Source organism: Limanda limanda, chromosome 11 (genome assembly GCF_963576545.1).
Source record: "Limanda limanda chromosome 11, fLimLim1.1, whole genome shotgun sequence".
Classification (NCBI taxonomy): Eukaryota; Metazoa; Chordata; class Actinopteri; order Pleuronectiformes; family Pleuronectidae; genus Limanda; species Limanda limanda.
In genome coordinates, this window is record NC_083646.1 from 26,554,487 (window position 1) to 26,572,573 (window position 18,087).

The 18,087-nt window shown below is 41.6% G+C and overlaps 1 protein-coding gene across 1 annotated transcript; it reads right to left on the reverse strand.

Moving 5' to 3' along the window:
- Positions 1–8,906: 8,906 nt before the first annotated feature.
- On the reverse strand, positions 8,907–10,193 carry pou3f2b (POU class 3 homeobox 2b). The gene has a single exon (XM_061081746.1). The coding sequence runs from the start codon at positions 10,191–10,193 to the stop codon at positions 8,907–8,909; it is 1,287 nt and encodes a 428-aa protein (XP_060937729.1).
- Positions 10,194–18,087: the final 7,894 nt, after the last annotated feature.

An 18,087-nucleotide genomic window follows, 5' to 3' on the forward strand; every position in this document is an offset into this window, starting at 1 on the left:
ATTAATTTGGACTGCCTCCCCGATGATTATTCCTCAGCCAGCGACACCACCGCTGCTGCCTCTGCTGCTGTGTGTGCCAGAACGGATGCAAGCGTGATTCATGGAGGCTTTTCCGCTCGGCGCTACAGCTTGATTCCTTGCTGTCACGCCACTCTGTGAGGCTGATACATCCTGGGGGGATCCACAGCAATTAGTTCAGCTTTTTATTTGTCTTTCAAGCGCGTACAGACGTAGCCTGATGAATCTGCAGTGGGAATATATGGATGGAAATATTGTTCCTGAATAATAAATCCAACATTCAAATCTAAACAAGGGGAGGGTTAGGGGGTGCTGGCGCAAGGTTGCCCAGTGCTATATTGTTCTCTATACAAACCACATAAGTGACACATGAACATACCTTGACAAATATTGTAGCACCGTGCCAGTACAGTAATACTCTCCTCCTCAGTGAGACATGTCTGCAGAGTGCTGTGGTCTGCCTTGTCCTCCTCAGGCGGAGACTCGACAGACCTCAGACCTGCCTGAGGGAGGCCTCTTTGTGATACCCATCATTATGTGGCTTGGTGTTCCTTCTCTCGTTTCCCACCTTAGACTCTTAATAACCAAGACGTCCCTGTCAGTCCACGCGCTGCTGTGTCGACAGCTTGTTATTTTTGTTCTGTTTTTAAGGATATGGAGAATGTCAGTATTGAGTTTGTCAAATCCAACTAAATTCTTTAATCCATATGTCGCTTTTTGAAGCAGTAGGCAGGGGATATGTTTATTTAGCCATGTCTAAATCCACCAGGATAACAGTTTTCATTTTGTACACACTGTCAAACTGTGAAACTCTGCTGTAATTACTGTAAACAAGTGATGCCACATTTGAGACAATTTTCAAAACCCTGATCAGATGCTGCTGGTGCAGATTCAGTGCCAATGTTTCTCAAAATGATATTTAACAAAACACTATCGAGGCAAGTTTTTACCTGTTCTTTTGCTTACAGGTCATTTTATTTTTTGAAAGCAAGAGATACATCTTTCAGAAATGTGTCATAGACCAGAGGTTTTCAACTTCTTTGGCTTGTTAAGGCTTTTCACACACCAGTCAATTTAGAGATGTTGGTTCTTTTTAGCTTCCGTAATTTATCTTCTCTCATCCAGGCGGAAATGATATACACATTTAGGTGTTGATTTTGGTGGCTGTGGTTCAGGCGATAGAGTGTGTCCGGCTTGTCCACTAACCGGAAGGTCAGCGTTTGATTATGAGGCGTTCTCATTGAAAAAGTACTCGTAAGTCTCCTTCATTGAACATGAGTGCTGGGTTTGAACAGTGCATAGCACAAGATGGCCTCCGAGAGATGAGCATGTTTCACAAACAGGCCGCGCAATTACAGCCTGAATAATTATGTGCTGAAGGGGAGACACGTTTCGCCCCACTGCTCAGCAAAGTTCATGTGAAGTTATAATTAAACAATAACCCGTTTACAAATGAACGCACACACGCATTTGTGTACTTAAGTGTGCAAAGTGTAATTAGCTGCGATGCATCTGAGTGAGATTGAAGAACAACAATGTCAAACGGTGGAATTATGTTCAGGCCGTTAGCTTGTATCACTGTTATCTGTGCGCTCAGGGGGGAGGAGGAGGAGTGGAGGTGTGAGCGAAGAGAGAAAGACAGGCTGAATGAGTGATTGATACAGACGGCTGATTCAGCTTCACAAGATTCAGAAATGGTGTTTGACAGGGAAACTTTGTACAAACACGTTCAATGACGATCTCTGGGGGGTAAATAAAGTTAGTCACAAAAATGAAACATTAATTTTTCAAAGTTAATTAGACCCAAGGAAATCATATTGAAACATGATGTAGCTGCACACAATGTTAAATGACATAATGTGATCAGAGGAAGATTAGGTATTAATGTTGTTTCTCAGGGACGGACATAAATATATCTGCTTGATGTTATACTCACTCTTTAATTTGTAATTATTCACAATTCTTATCAGTAAGTGAATCTACTCATTACACAATGTTTTTCGCGAAACAGGACTAAAACTGCTGAGTCCGTATTGGTACTTTAAGCACATCTTGACACCAGGAAGTGTCTGCTGTACTTTACTTGCTGCATTCATGACCAACTCTGTCTCTGAAAACATAATGTTGTGGAGCAGCTGCGGGACAAACCGATGAGAAGCCAGGGAGAAGAGAGGGAGAGATGATGTGCAGGTCTCCTCCTGATAACCTGATGACAATGTGTGTCAAAGGCTCTTCAGACAGTCGGAGCTGACACTCTGCACGATGAGGTTTCCAGCTCGTCTGAACAGGTTCCACAGGCTGAGATGTCCTTTCACATTTAGCTGCTTTTCAGGCACAGAACTGTGAGGCTGAGATGTGAAGTTTGGTGAAACGCTCTCTGCAACCAGTGTATGGGTCTGCACAATTATCGTACTCTTATTATTGATCTGGGGCTGCTTGTATGATAATTGTCATTATTGATTGTCATATCATTTTAAGATAAATTATTTAGTTTACTAATGTGACAACCCAGTTTAAAATGGCCATTGCGAGTCTTCAGAGCCTGAGGTGAGGTCTTCCACTGCTCTTTTTTTACTGCAGAACGTTTTACTCGTCACAGTAGGACAATCATAGGTGTCATTTATTATATTAACTCTGGTCTTGAGTGTCAGCCCAGAAACTGAAGCAGCTCAATGGAACTCAGGCATCATTTATTACATTATTTACTTTTGTGACCCGTCTGAATGTCGTTTGACAACAAGGCTCACTGCTTGTTTACCCATTAATTCACACTCACACAATGATTGAAAAGCAGCAAATTCTCAGGTTTGAGAATCAGAAACCAGAAGTTAGAATTGTTTTATTTATAATCTTCCCAACCATTAAACATTGAGTTGGTTAATAAATTCTAAATGTGTTGCTCATGTCTATCACTTCGAAGAACTGGAAGGGCACACAGTAGAGTGCATACCTCCACCAAGGCCCCTTAAATCCAGTCAAGCCTCTACTAATTACACACTTCTCTAAATATACCAGATTTTTTCATCTAGATATTTATGTTATTTCTTTAGAAAATTGCAAAAATTCACGGTCAAATAAAATTAAAACAAACCCTAACCCCAATGTTCCTGGATTCGTCCCCAGATACAGATCCACACCGAAATTTAATGGGTTATTTTCTATTCCATACAACATCCTTTGACGTTTCATTGTAATCTGTTTAGTGGTGTTTGTGTAATGCTGCTAACAAACAAAAAACACTGATGAATGATTAAGTGGATATTGTGAGACTGTGATATTTTCTCAAATGTTTATATAAACTATAGTTATGTATCCATTGTATTTATTCATCTTTTAAAATATGTCATAACTATGTTAAATGTAATCATAACATGGTCATGTTGAGTGGAATTTCTCGAGTTTTACGTTTTGCTCTTGTCCATAAAAGCTAACCCTTGATAAAATTATCTTTATGTTAATTAATTTGAAAAGAGAAAACTAATGTTGAAAGTGTAGTTTTTATTTCCTAATTATATGATGATCACGTGATTAAATCTGATCTATTTGTGTCAGGAAGATTAACAGCAACAGAGAAATCAATGTAAAAATATTACACATTTTTTCTTGTAAAACAGCTCCACAAAATGTCCATATGTCCTACAGGGACTGACATTGGACTGTGTCATCTGAACGCAGTTTGAGAAAGTGCTACAAAGACTTTTGATCTCTATTGGCTGTATATAGTGTTGGTCTTTTCATCATAATCTTATTGTATTAATTTAATACCAGCTTACCTTGTTGTGAAGGCTTCTACTGCCTTTGATCAAATACTAAATAAATGATTCTGCAATAAACATGCCCAAAGTAAAACATTAGACCACAAACTAAACTCTTAGAAACATGATTCTATCCTCATTTAATGATTTGATAGATTTGAATAGATTCTGTAAGTTTGAATCAGTCACAATGTAATAAACTGACAGCTTCGACTCACCCTTGGGTTGTGATTGTGTCACTAGATGGCGCTACAGCACCAACTATCCCTCCTCTCTGTTGTTTCTCCTCAGCACCACAAAAGTGGAATCTTTTATTTTTTTCATCCCTGGAAGCCTAATGGGAAATTTCAAGTCACCTAAATAAAAAGGAAGGTGTAATAAACGCGACGCGCTATTAATTGCATCTGCCAAAGAGTGGGTGAAGGGCAGGAGGGCACACTTTTTTATTTTTGATTACTGGGCTCCACAAAGGTCCACTTCACAGATCAGAGAGAGGCCTTTATGTCAGGGTGTCATTTCATGCCAGGCGTCCAAATGGCAGGTCAAACGGTCATGATGATGCACAGAGGGTCAGTGTCTCATTTCCACTGCATCAGCAACATAACAGCATGTGGAAATTATCGCATTGTATTGTGCTGTAATCTGGAGCCACTGTAGTGCATTAAAGAGAGATAACATCAGCTGTGCTTATCAGCCTACATGGAGGCAAATTAAACATATAGGGACATTTTGACATGAAACAATAACGCATGGGTTTAAATAATGAAATGAATCAGTTGAACATTAACAACAGAGTTATTGTTAATGTTTTCACGAACATCTGGGCCTCAAGTCAAAATGTCGGCTGAGAAAAATGCATGTTACCATTGACTACACATTCTGAATAAGAAGCCACATAGGCTGCCTTAATCCTGTGTATTATTGGAATATTATGCCTAGCCTACACATTTTTCACTTGAGAAAATTGTAACTTTTTATGTCATTGTTTTGTCCACAGTAGAAAGAAAGTGTCAATAGCTTCTGCAAGTACAAACATGTTTACATAGTCACACATAAAGTCCCCACAGGAAATCATTCATCGCAACAGCCAGTTAAAATAGTCTGTTCTGTTCATTCACTCAGTTCAATGGATTTGAGATCCAAAAGAGCACCCTACTTTTTGTTTTGGTTTATGATTAGGCTTATTGGTCATCACTGAGAAATCAGCTATCAATTACCCAATTGATCCTTCTCATGTATCAATAATGATGCTGAAGTGTGCCCTGTAAATCTCAGTTACTACTCTTCTTCCTCACTAGTGCTGCAAACAGCAGGACAGAGGCCGGCCGCTTGTGGAGTGAAATGGAGCTGAAATGAATATGAATTAATATCATTATAAGAGCCACAGAGGACAAAACATTTTTTTTTATATATATATATCTTTTAGTCAAAACAGGAGGTGGAAAGGAAATAGCAACTGTGCATTATGGCCATCAGTTTGAACATAAAATCTACTAGAATCCGATCACACCATACATTCCTCTGGGAGTATTGACACACTGGAGAATGGGGAAATGCCACCACGGTCACCACTGTCAATATCACTGTCACTAGAAGTCCCTATAGAAATATTATAGTGGATTTCTTTTTCCTCTTTAGGGCATTTCTTTATCTATTGATCCAGATCATTTCTGTGGTGATGAGGGAATATTATGTAAATTGAATAGAATAGGTTTTGTTTGAATAGCAGGAGGCAGTTATTTAAATCTAATGATCTCTGGTGCGTTCAAAGTCTGGGTTGTTGAATTTACTTCAGAAGATTTCAAATTTGCTTTGTTTGGGACTTCTTGGGCTGTAAAAATTAAGCAAGTTTTGATCTTCTGAATTTGATTAATATTTTTTAAGAAATAAAACTTTTTTATTTATCATTATTTGTATCAGAATTGTGAGTACACATGTTTGGTTTAGTAGACTCACAGATAAGCTCATTAAAATGTTGCTATTGATATGAGGGAGAGCTTTTATTTTGGGATTGAGACTGATATGAATGAACTATCCATTGAAAAAGGTTTTATTACGTGAAATAAATAAAAGTGTTGTTGGTTTTTTTGTGTCTTAAAGCAAGAATACAAAAAAAAAAAAAAACCCTCAACTTTATGGTTTTAATATATATATATTTTATGATTTCTATGCTTGTGTTGTTTTTTAGTTCCCAATACTGTGAGCATACAACAGACAAAGTCATACCTTTAAGTCTCAGTGAAATGGCAGTGACACAAAAATCTGCTGGGCCACCTTCAGCCCATCCCTGGACCACTGTAGGTCCTAGCACCTTACTTTGGGAGCCCCTAATTTAACCTTACATTGAAGCGGAGGTTTTCTCAGCCAGAGCCAGTCGATTTAAAATCAGCCCGGGGCAGAAACAACACATCATCGGCTCATAATCTTCCATTCATCAACCCTGATTTTCTCCCCACCATTAATTCCACCCAGACCAATGGGCTCAAAGCAAGAGACAGATTTTTTTCTTTCTCTTTTTTTTTTTAACAACACAGCTGCAGAGCAGATAGTGAACTCACTGCATCATCATCATCATCATCATCATCATCATCATCATCATCACCATCATCATCATCATCATCACCATCATCATCTTTCAGGTTTGGGTAAAAAAATACATTTAGCCTTGACGTTGGAAAAAAGCTGTTTAATATCAACCCCATTATTTAAAAATGTGCAAGTCCGTTGTTCATGTGTCAAGTGATGAAACACCTACAGGCATTTGTCTCCTCTGCTTCACCCCAAGTTCATCCAGCGAATATGACAGAGCCCACAGAGCCCCCCCACCCGACCCCCATCAAAACATACAAAATAAAAATAAAGGTTTAACAGCAGGCGATTCAACCAAAACCAGAAGAAAACGGCGTCGGATTGCTACAGGTCAGGTCTACGTCCCACAACGTGAATTTAAACTTGGATCGATTAATTAAAGCTACCGAGGAAAACATCTCAATGGCATGAAAAAACAAAACAAGGAGATAAATTCTGTTCCCACATGAAAGAGGAAAAACACATCCCTGGATATCTGTGTTTGCTTCAAACAAAAAAACAAGATACGATCAAATAATTAAAAAAATGACAATATGCTGTGCGGAGAAAATATGTATTATGTACATTTAAATGTACCGGTCCAAGCTGTGGCAATGCCGCTGGAAAAAAGTAAAATAAAACAAAATAAAAACTAAGTATCGCTCCTTCCCTTCAAAACAAAAGCCTCTTCGCTGTCATTTCATATATATCTTGCTCTCCGTGTCACCTATATAAAACCCCACCGTAGAATAAATTACAATCTCATTAAAAAACAAAATAAAAGTTCTCCTAACAATTTCCCCCCAGAATAAAGCACGATGATAAACAAAATGGCTGAAATGAAACGCATGGCAACAAGCTCAAGAACAAATAATAATGACAATAAAAATAATAATAATAATAATAATAATAATGATAATAATAACAATAATAATAATTTTGATCATATGCTGCAATTTTTGGAATGTCACCAAATGTGATTTGAAATATAAATTTAGATAGAAATGTATTATTATTATTTCTTTTCTTTTCCAAACCCACTAATCATGGTGGTGATCTCGCTGTTTTTGTCCTGATTCATTTATGGTTTGACAGTAATGTTAAATCTGAATTCAGACAGTAATTTTATTGGAAACACAATCTAACGTAGTTTCACAAAGAAAAATGAACTCATCCGACAATTGATCAAAATTAAACTGATTCCACGTGGGTTTGTTTTTTAAAAACACGTCTTCAGAGTCAAATTAAAACAGAAAATTATAAAACCGCAAACGAGCATAACTTCGGCAACAAAATAAAAAATAAAAACGTTAAATAGCACACAAGTACAAGGCAGTAGGTAAGCTATGAATGAGAACTGGGTTTTTGAAAACTCAGCCCGCTTGTTTTTGAAAACATCGATCCAAAAAAGTGCCCCAGTGAAGAAAGAAACAAAAAAGGGATGAAGCCATGACTTTTCAAAGTTATACAATATTTACAAAAGTGGATCCAAAATTTATGTGAGAGATGCTGACACATATCTCTGTAGATATATCTATAGCCCATCCTGTTGTGGGAAAAGTGCCAGATAATCAAATCAACCGCCACGGAGCCTGAGCTGGGAGACTCTCAGAGAATATTTTATATTATTTATAATATTTAACGCTGGTGTTGTGAAGAATATCATGGAATATCACGTTAATACTTGGTCAGGGTCCGACTGCACTGCAGGCCACTGGAGAGGTCAGCCAGTGAACTTAATAATAATAATAATAATAATAATAATAATAATAATAATAATAATAATAATAATAATAATAATAATAATAATAATGTCCATGACCACATCCTCTCAGAATAAATAGGAGCTGAATGGCCTGCAGCTTCCAGCAGAGTTCCTCCCGCAGCGCAGAGCGGCTCTGTGCTGCCTGGCTGACAGATGGGACTCGGCCGATGCTCACCCTCAGCTGGACTCCACTGGACTGGGGCCGAAGCCTCCACTGGCCCCCAGTTTACTCCATTAACGCAGCTCCTTTGACCCCCCCTGCGACACCCACCCACCCACCCATCTATCCATCCACTGCTGGACGCACAGTGTAGAGCTACAAAACTAAAACGCCTCTGCTCTCCCTTTACGCACAGGACAAAATAAATGTTGAATTGGATTTAAAAAATAAAAAAAAGTAGCAAATGGGAACCGCTGAGCTGTGCCTGTCGTCTAAAAAAACACGTATGCCATCTTTCCCCTCCCTCTACTTTTGTTTTCGTCTAGTATGATTTCAATAACACAATGGGGGCTACACCTCGAAACTGCGTCGACTGGAGTCACAGTGCTGGCCATGGATCCTCGGAGAACACAACACAGGCTTATGTTCCTTTAGCTCTGGGAGAGGAAATCAAATGTCCCGTCCTCCCCTCACTCACTCTCCGTGTCTCACAGATTCACTGCAGATATTGTGTGAGTACTGACTGCAATCTATTATACATAAAACACCACTATATCGCTTCATAGTCCAGTGATTTATATATACCCTCGGGGATAAATAAAAAGGATAAACAAGTCCTGGAGGAGCGGTCCGGCTGAGTTCATTGGACCGGGGTCTGGACCCCGTGGTGCGGCGGCGTGTCCCCGTACACATCCTCGCTCCCTGGCAGAGCTCCTCCGGGAGGAGTCATGCGTTTCTCCTTCTGTCTCCTGTTACAAAACCAAACCCTCACCACCTCCTTCTCCAGGTGCAGACTGTCCGCCAGGCCGATTATTTCCGACGCTGCCGGTTTAGGGGACTTCAAAAAATGGCTCTCCAACGCTCCCTTTACGCTTACCTCGATCGAAGTCCGTTTTTTCCTTTTCCTGCCCTGCGCAGCGATTTTGTCCAGGCTGGTCGGGCTGCCCGAGGTGGAGTCCGCCTCCTCCAGCCACTTGTTCAACAGAGGCTTCAGCTTGCACATGTTTTTGAAGCTGAGCTGCAGGGCCTCAAACCTGCATATGGTGGTTTGGGAAAACACATTTCCGTACAGGGTCCCCAGGGCGAGTCCCACGTCCGCCTGCGTGAAGCCCAGCTTGATCCTCCGCTGCTTGAACTGTTTGGCGAACTGCTCCAGGTCGTCCGAGGTCGGCGTATCCTCGTCCGAGTGGTCGTGGTGGCTCCCGGGCTGGTGCTGGTGCTGATGCTGGGACGGCGGGTGGCCGTGGTCGCTGAGGTGCGGGCTGTGGTGGTCGTCATGACTGTCTCTTAGGTTGTGGTGGTGCATGCCCTGCCCGCTGCTCGGGATCAGCCCGTTCACACTGAAGCTCGGCTGGGAGTAGATAAGGCTCTGGCCGTTCGTCGTCGCCATGCTCGGGATGTGCGCCGAGGTGCTGGTTCTCCACGCCCGGCTGTCGTGGTGGTTCCCGAGCGACTGGTGCACCAGGTGGGGCGGCCGCGACTGGTGCTGCAGGTTGCTGCTGGAGTTGTGCATGTCGTCCCGGGCGCCCTGCACCGAGGGCTTGATGTCCTGCTCCGCGCCCAGCGGGCTGGAGGACCACGGGGCTCCCTCTCCGTGGGACAGCGCCGTGATCCACTGGTGCGCGTGGCTGAGCGTGTGGCTGTTGCTCTGGAGCGCGTAGTCTCCCTGCAACAGGCTCTGTGCGTCCCGGTACGCCGTGGCTTGCTGCATGCTGCCAGGCTCCGAGTGCACGATGGATGCGCTGGAGGTGAGGATGTTGTAGTGGTTAGACGCTGCGGTCGCCATGACTTTCGGAGCCGGACTGGTCGCTCTTATTATAGGAACCTCGCATTTGACAGATCCTCTCCTGCCCACAGGCGGCTCCCAGGCGCTCTGCCAAGTGTACGCCGAGGCGCACCTGGACTCCGCCCCGCCCCTGCCACTCATTGGACGGGCAAAGATGATGGACGTGGTTACCAGGGGCAACGGTACGGCGATTGGCTGCGGGGAAGTCTCCGCAAACACTACCCTCTTTGTCGGAGAGGTGCGAGTCGAGGCTCCCGTGGATGCGGAGAGCCGGAGTGCAGCGTGGGGAGACGGAGCACCGGGATGAGCAGTGCAACTGTAAGATACACTTGATTTACTTTGATAATCATGTTGTATCAAGACTCTGGCTGTGGGTGCAAGCTGGTTCGTGGAGAGCAGGGTTTCCTCTGATGTGTATGTCTAATCATTGGGCTACTTTTTTGTTTTTAAGAGTTGGCTGTGATTACGCGCACGTTTATGCCATATAATGCTGCAAACGTGTGTGCAACATCCTGATGTGATCAGACAGCGTCAACTTTTGCAACAAAGGAAGCTGGTTTTCAGAGCTTGTTCATGTTATCTGCAGAATACAACAGGTCAGGCTGCAAACTGGAGCTGCTATAGAAAAGTACAGATGAGTGTGTTCACGAGTTCTGCTGAGACGTTATTAGGTGTGTGCTTATTAATTAATTTAATTGTATTATTTTGTGCAGTGTAATGTGTGTGTGTAAATGTGTGTGAATTAAATTATTGATGTAACCTGATTCTTAAGGAGAATCAATCAACCAATACTGCTACATTACTCCTTATTAAAGTTCAGATTTAAATGTGGACATTTTTGCCAGTTATGTACGTGTGAGACAAAATAATGATAATTTAAATATAATATTGTATAGTAATAATAATATATAACATTTATTCAAACTGGTTTTAAAACATTAAATAAAAAACACACTGTCTTACAGCCTAAATTTCACCATGATTTTCTGGATGTTAGCCCTAAAGTTCAATGTAAGAGGAACAAACCATGTAAAAAGATGAAAGAAGACACGATTAAATTGAATATTTTTATTTAATATAAAAAGTCCTGACGATTAAACAACAAATTGGATTAAATAGCGACTGAGCAGTACATGGACCTCATTTGTTGACATGCAGCCTGCTCCTGACTGCACCTGATCTGCATTCACAAGATGCAGGTTTGAAGATTTATTGTTTGTTCAAATGGAGACATTTGTCATTTGAAAAGGTGACACTTACACTGAGTGCTGACATCAGTCTGTTATTTTCTTTTTTAGTGTGTTTGCATTTTCTAAATAATGAATTGGTTAATTGGCTGCACTTTCTCAAATACAAATAAAGGTGTAGACTTGTATCTCTCACAGTGAAGTTTCATATGTCTTGAATTAAAAACTTTAAACATCCCATGAAATAATCAAATAAAGTTTTGTGTCCAAATAGGCTGTAAAGTCAATTTTACAAGCTCCATCTCAGTAAGAGAGGCTACACATAGAAAGAAAGAAGGTGCCTGGATTGGGGCTGAGATTTTGTATCATGACTGACTTAAAAGATGTATATTTTTAAAAAGTTTTTTTTTGTGCCTTCGTCCCTGCAATGTTCCTTTGGTAAAATTAGAGTTGTGTGCTCTAAATGGTTGTTTACAGCACTGAATAGGTTCTATGTTGGACCAGCAGAGTGTGGTGCAGCAGCTCTGGGATCCTTCCAGGATGCTTTTTAACACCAATAGATTCAGAAATGATTTTTCTGGTCGTATATCCAAACTATTTCAGAGTTAATAGTGTGTGAAAAACCTCTTTGGCCACTCATCATTCCCTTAAAGTGAGGAGAGACACAAGTGTAGAGGAGGATTAAGTCTAGACTCAGGCCTCTGGTCCAGGGGTAAGGAGGGCAGCTTTCCATCCCATCCCAGCTGTCGTCCCCCTCGGTGTCAGCTTCGGGGACCAGGACTTTGTCCAGAGAGGGGACATTCCTGGCCGACCACTGCTGGTTGCCATAGAGAGAGGTAAATGAAACAACGGCGGTTGCGTCGCTGCCCCTCGCCCCCCTCCAACCCCCACACCCCGTCCCTGGACTATCTAAAGGCCTCTATTTAGAGAGAAAGGCTCTCTGGTGTAGGGACAAAGCCTTCGCAGGGATAAAGGAGGGAGGAGTAAAGAGCACAGGGCCCTGAGAGGGAGAAAGGGCCCGAGCAAGTGAAAAAGATGAGAGAGATTATGTCTGTCCTCAAAGCTGCTCCTCACACTCCAGTGAGATAAAGCAAACTGTGTGAAAAAAAAGAAATTACAAACAAAAATTCTAACGCTAACTTTCCACTTTCTGAAGCAAACCCTTAATTGTGAATGTTCAGATGTATTAATAATTCCTCCTGTATATGTGTAATTAAAAAGCACTTTTAGTCTAAGGCCCATAACAATTCAGTCCTACAGAAATAAAGTAATACACACTGCCCACAAATTAAACCTATAAATCAATGCACACAGTTCTTCAATATCCTCAATTTATAACTTCCAAACTATGCAAATGACTGAAAGTGTAATTAAACATTTTTCTTTAATAACTTGGACCTGGGAGTAAAATTAAAAGTCAATAAAAAAAGCAGTTTATAAGAAATATTTCCAACGAAAATAATCAAAATGTTCAGTGAAAACAGAGAGTGAATGTGCAGACAGACAAATCATTCTTAGCATTGTAAATTTATTCAAAAAGTTCACACAGGGACACACGTCATGTGAGGTGTGAGAACAATACAGCGGCATGTAACAAAGGACAAGTGCTAATTATAAGATGTTCTCTATTCTCTGCTTTATATGACCTGGGTTGGATTTTGATTTCACACGCGGCTGTGGCTGAGGGGTAGAGCGGTCGTCCTCCAACCAGAAGGTCGGCAGTTCGATCCCAGTCTTCCCCATATGCATGCCGAAGTGTCCTCGGGCAAGATGCTGAACCCTGATTCCCCCTCATAGAAAAAAAAAGGTGCTGCCAATAGATACACTGTATGAATGGCAAACTGTAATATAAAGTGCTGTGAGTGGTCATCAAGACCAGATAAACACTATATAAATACAAACCAATTCCCATTTAAGCTGTTTTTCACCATGCTGCTTTAAACTGTAATTATCTTTGAATTAATGGCCATCAAATTGCTAAATAAATGCATAGTTATGTTATATGCCTCCTTTAAAGACACATCGTGTGTCTCAAACATAGAAAACGCCCAAACATAACCATATTTTCAATATAATATATTCATATGATTTGTAATTAACATGTCCTTTGTTGTGAGGATAAACAGTAAACTACAGCGCAAGTTAACAATGTGTTGGACTGTTTACATGAATGATATCAGTAAACAGTCATATAAACCAGGCCTACAGAATCACACAAGACGCTTATATTCCATGTGTAACTCCAGCTCTTCAATTAAGAATTACTGATTGGGCCTTTAATGGGTTTCATTTCATAGGCTAATAATCCTTTTTGGATGTGAATCCAGCTGCACTGGCGCCACACGCAGAACCCAGAATTTAAGTCATAAGCGGAAAAGTTTCCAGACACGGTTCAGTAATTAATCCTGGTAATATTGAACGTTATTGTGGCATAACATTGAAATCGGCCAAATCAAAAGAACATTGTGGTAATTAGGCTGTAATTCAAGGAATTACCACATCGCCACACAGGCTTAAATAGTCGTGTTGGGAGAAACGCAAAGCACATTATTTTAATGGTGTAATATGCAAACTATGGCTTGTTTCAATTACAGGGCTTAACAATGCATAAATGATGCGAGCCTTGTTATTTGGACTGCAGGGTCCTCAGTTATTCAGTCAGTCAGAGGGGCCAGATTAAGGGACCATGCTGCCTCCTCTTCTACTGTAAAAATCCAGAGCGGAGCGCTGAGGGCTGCTGCCAAACTACATTTTAGGGAATAAAAATGAACAGCAGAGAATGTAAGCGTTAAATTAACAGTAGGATAATTATATGACCCGTGTGCTGTAAAGATTCAATTTCTAACGCTCTAATTAGGCGACTGTCTCCCCATACATCAGCTCACATCCCTCTGCCAATTTCTCACCAGAAAGCGTCCTGCAAGCGGAAATAATTAGATTTTATTAAGACACGGCTCGTGTAATGAAGAAAATCAAAGGAGCGGATGGTTAAATATGATATGTTTTTAAAAAGCATTGATTGGTCCACACACAGTCCACTGAGTCCCATTTAAAGACAAGGACAGTTGGATTCAGAGGAGGAGAGGGACCGGAATCTGTCTGTGTGTGTGTGACTCATTTAATGAACTCTCCACTCGGCTGTTGAGGGAGGACACAGTAAGTAGTACATATAGTATATATAATCAGGAATATTACAAACACCACTGGGAATTGGCAGTGTGTAATATAGAGAAATAAAACAAAATTCCCAAAGTAGAACATTTAAAGTCCCCCTCCACTCAAAAAAACAATTTGTATATTGTTCCTTGACTTGGGTGTTTGCTTGTCACTGTGCAGGTTCATGCAGGTGCAGAGTGTGACACCACAGGCTGTTTACACACTGGTCTAATGAAGAGGTGCTCAACCAGTTTTGAAGCACAACACCTTCCAATATACACCTCACTACTATGATGTGGAGATATGAATAACCAGAATGTATCAGAATGGACTTTCAAGCTAAGTAGGATCTTGCGCTGAGTAATTTAAGTAATTGCAAATTTAACAATGTAAGGGAAATCTATCAGACACATTCTTTTATTCAAAGTAGGGCTTTTCTACTTTTTAGAACTGGAAGTGATGTCTTTAAATCACTTGTTATTTCTTAGCAACCATCCAAAGCCCAAACACGTTTAGTTTAGTATCATAGAAGTTGAGAAAAACTAGCAAATAGTTATATCTGAGAAGGTTGAAAAGAAAGAATGTTTGATATATATATATATATATATATATATATATAAAATAAGTCAGACTAATTTCTCAATAACGTACAATGAATCAATCTGTACTTGTTATCTGTACTATTACTTTAAGGTATAAAAACTCAAGTAAGTACAATAAGATCTTAACAACTTCAGTATTTATCACTATAAAGACACCACACCTCCCTGTCGGAGCATTACTGGTTCATTACAGTCTCATCGTTGGGGAACAATCCTGACTAAATGGTTTCCTCTTTGACCTCTTTGAATAAGTGATGTTATTCAAGTTATATAAAACTGTGTCTTTGAATGGTCAGCTCTGTTGCCGTAGTCTATATAGTTAAAGGCAAAACATTTAACACTTTTCCATCGAGCTCAGATCATTTCTCACAGAGTAAGACGTCATGTGGATGTTTTGTTTTTTATTTCAGATGAGTTGCTCAGATATCAAACGTCCTTGCTGAGGCCCGTTTTCCCCGTCTTACATAACGGGAGCCTACCCACGCCTCACATTCTTGTCGTAATTGTTGTGTGCATCAAAGACAGGCAGACTGACAGGTTGTATACAGTGGGGTGAGTGACGACACACCGAGGGGAGGGTGGAGGGAGAGAAAGATATGGGATGAGAGGGAGGAGAATGAGAGGAAAGTAGGAGAGGACAAAAAGTGGGGAGCGAGTTAACGAGAGGGAGAGCATTAATTGTGTGCATTGTGCCGGGGCTCTTTTGCTGAGTGTGGATGTCGAGGTGCGGGCGCTAACCCCTCCAGCAGCCCGCCGTGATCTGAGCCCACTCTCTCATACTGCTGTATTCCAATGCAATTAGGCCACTCAAAGGCCTGCTTAAAGCTGCACCCCACACACACACACATACACACACACACACACACACACACACACACACACACACACACACACACACACACAGACACACACACACACACACACACACACACAGATAGCAACAGCCCCTGTGGGTTCCCTCCATTGTGGCAGGGAGGTGTATTCTGTCCCTCTTTGAGGCCCTGGATGAAGAGACCACCCCGGGGAGCAGAAAAAAGGGAGGATTACCTCTCTTTCTGTCCCTTTCCCTCTGTCTTTCTCTCTTTCTGTCTCTTTATCCCTCTCTTCCTTTCTGGTTTCACCTCTAACGTGTATGAGCTCAAGCGGGCGCAGAGCACAGCTTTCAGTAGAGACACAACGTGGAGTTGTTGTAGTAGGAAACAGAAGAAGAAGAAGACGAAGAAGAGCGATGAGGCACTTCTGTGATGGATGCCATTGTGGGACTGCTCTAGTAATATCGCTTTCCTTTTCCTCTTTCATTATTCATACAGTCATACATTTCAACAAGTGGCGTTGGGCGGGTGTAGCTCTCTCGCTCGTCCCTGTTTGCATCAGAGAGTCAGTTCCCTCTGCTGTATTAAGGGAAAGCTCTCCGTGATAGCAGAGTTCTCTTGGCTGGGTTTCAGAAAGTCTCCTTCCCCAGAAAGCGTTTAAAGCAGATTACTAAGCGAACACTACACCTCCCCAATAAGAGGAGAGAGGGGGGGGAGAAAACTGGCACATTATCACCTGCAATACTACTTAATGGCATCAACAGATTAACGAGGTAATCCACACAATGAGGCCTTTGATTCGTGTGGTTTGGCAGCCAGTAACGCCAGGCATAATGCACACTGTTATTTCAGACTGTCCCAGCACGAGAAAACCTGGCAGAGGCCATTGCCTTTTTTGTCTTTCCATCAGATGAGCTTTTGAAGATTTTTAACTCGCGTCTGGTGCGTTTGCCTGTTTCCTTGTATAAGAGAAATAAGCTGCTGGCTGCTCCTGTGGCACATGTGCAGGGAGAAAGGGAGGAATCACAAGCTTTCTGAAGGCTGTTTGAACAGCGGGGCTGAGGAGCTCTGCCTCGTCCTTCCCCCCATTTTTCTGCATAAGGACGTGCGTATAGGATAAGTGTGTGGGTGTGTGTGTGTGTGTGAGACAGATCTCGTGGTCCCATCGCTCATGTGCGGCTCGATTAGCCCCACGTGCCTCGTTCATCAGACGTGGAGGCAGAGCAGATGGCAGGAGACGCACCATGTTACCATGCTGCGGCACTATGTAACGCTGCTCTAATTGAAACATCAATACTGCCCTGTCAATACACTACTGCTACTTTACAAAACGCCACTACCTACAGACCTGCAGTTGACTGGGGAAAAGGCACTATTATTCTTTGCTTCATACTGGGAAGCACCGGACAAAAAGTTCCTGGCTTATTCTAAAAAGGCAAACTTTTCCTTTGGTTTAGCATCTTAATTTTTGTGAAACACTTCACTTGGTCTGTTTGTGTAGAGTTTAGGGTGGTTACGGACACGTTTGGAGAGAAAGTTGCAGCATTTCCTCTGCAGCATCTCCGCAGTGGCACATTTTTAATGAATTGATAAAAAGTTGAGGGAGCTCACAAGGCTTGCGATTCAACGTTATCGGAAATTCAGTGGAGAACAGAGAGAAATTAGGCGGCTAGAAATTAATTTGTTATTTGTCCAACTCAATGAGGAGTGACACAGCCCCTTTAATAAATGGGTAATCCATTCCTTATTGCACTGAGCTGAATTCACCCTTCACTGAAGTGGAAAAAGACAAACATATCTTTCACTAACCTTTGCAACTTCCCGAGGCAAACGAAGAGTACAGATGAGTGCTGAGACCTGCTCCCGGGACTATTTGTTTTCATGGAAGGATTTATATGTTTGTGTGCGTGTGTGTGTTAGTGTGTGCGTGTTGTGAGACATTTTGGCTGGTTGTTTGAGGGTTAAGACTTGGTTTTAGGTTTAGAATTAGGTGCGGTTTAGGGTTAGTAATTAAGATGTGATGGTTAAGGTTAGGAGCTAGTTAAGGTATAATACCAATGAGAGTCCTCACAACTATAGAGAGACAAATGTGCCTGTGTGTGTTTCTGTGGCTGTGGAGAAGTTAGGAATCTAAAATAAATGATCTCTGCTGGCACAGAGGTGAGGCCACATGGTCACAATGCAGTACAATGGAGTTGATTCATGATCAAGTGACCACTGCACTGTGAAACACAACAGTCTTTATTGGACCATGTTTCATATTTGTTTCTTCACTTCT

Coding starts and splice junctions, on each gene's coding strand:
- pou3f2b (XM_061081746.1), bottom strand. CDS start 10,193: ATGAGTGGCAGGGGCGGGGCGGAGTCCAGGTGCGCCTCGGCGTACACT.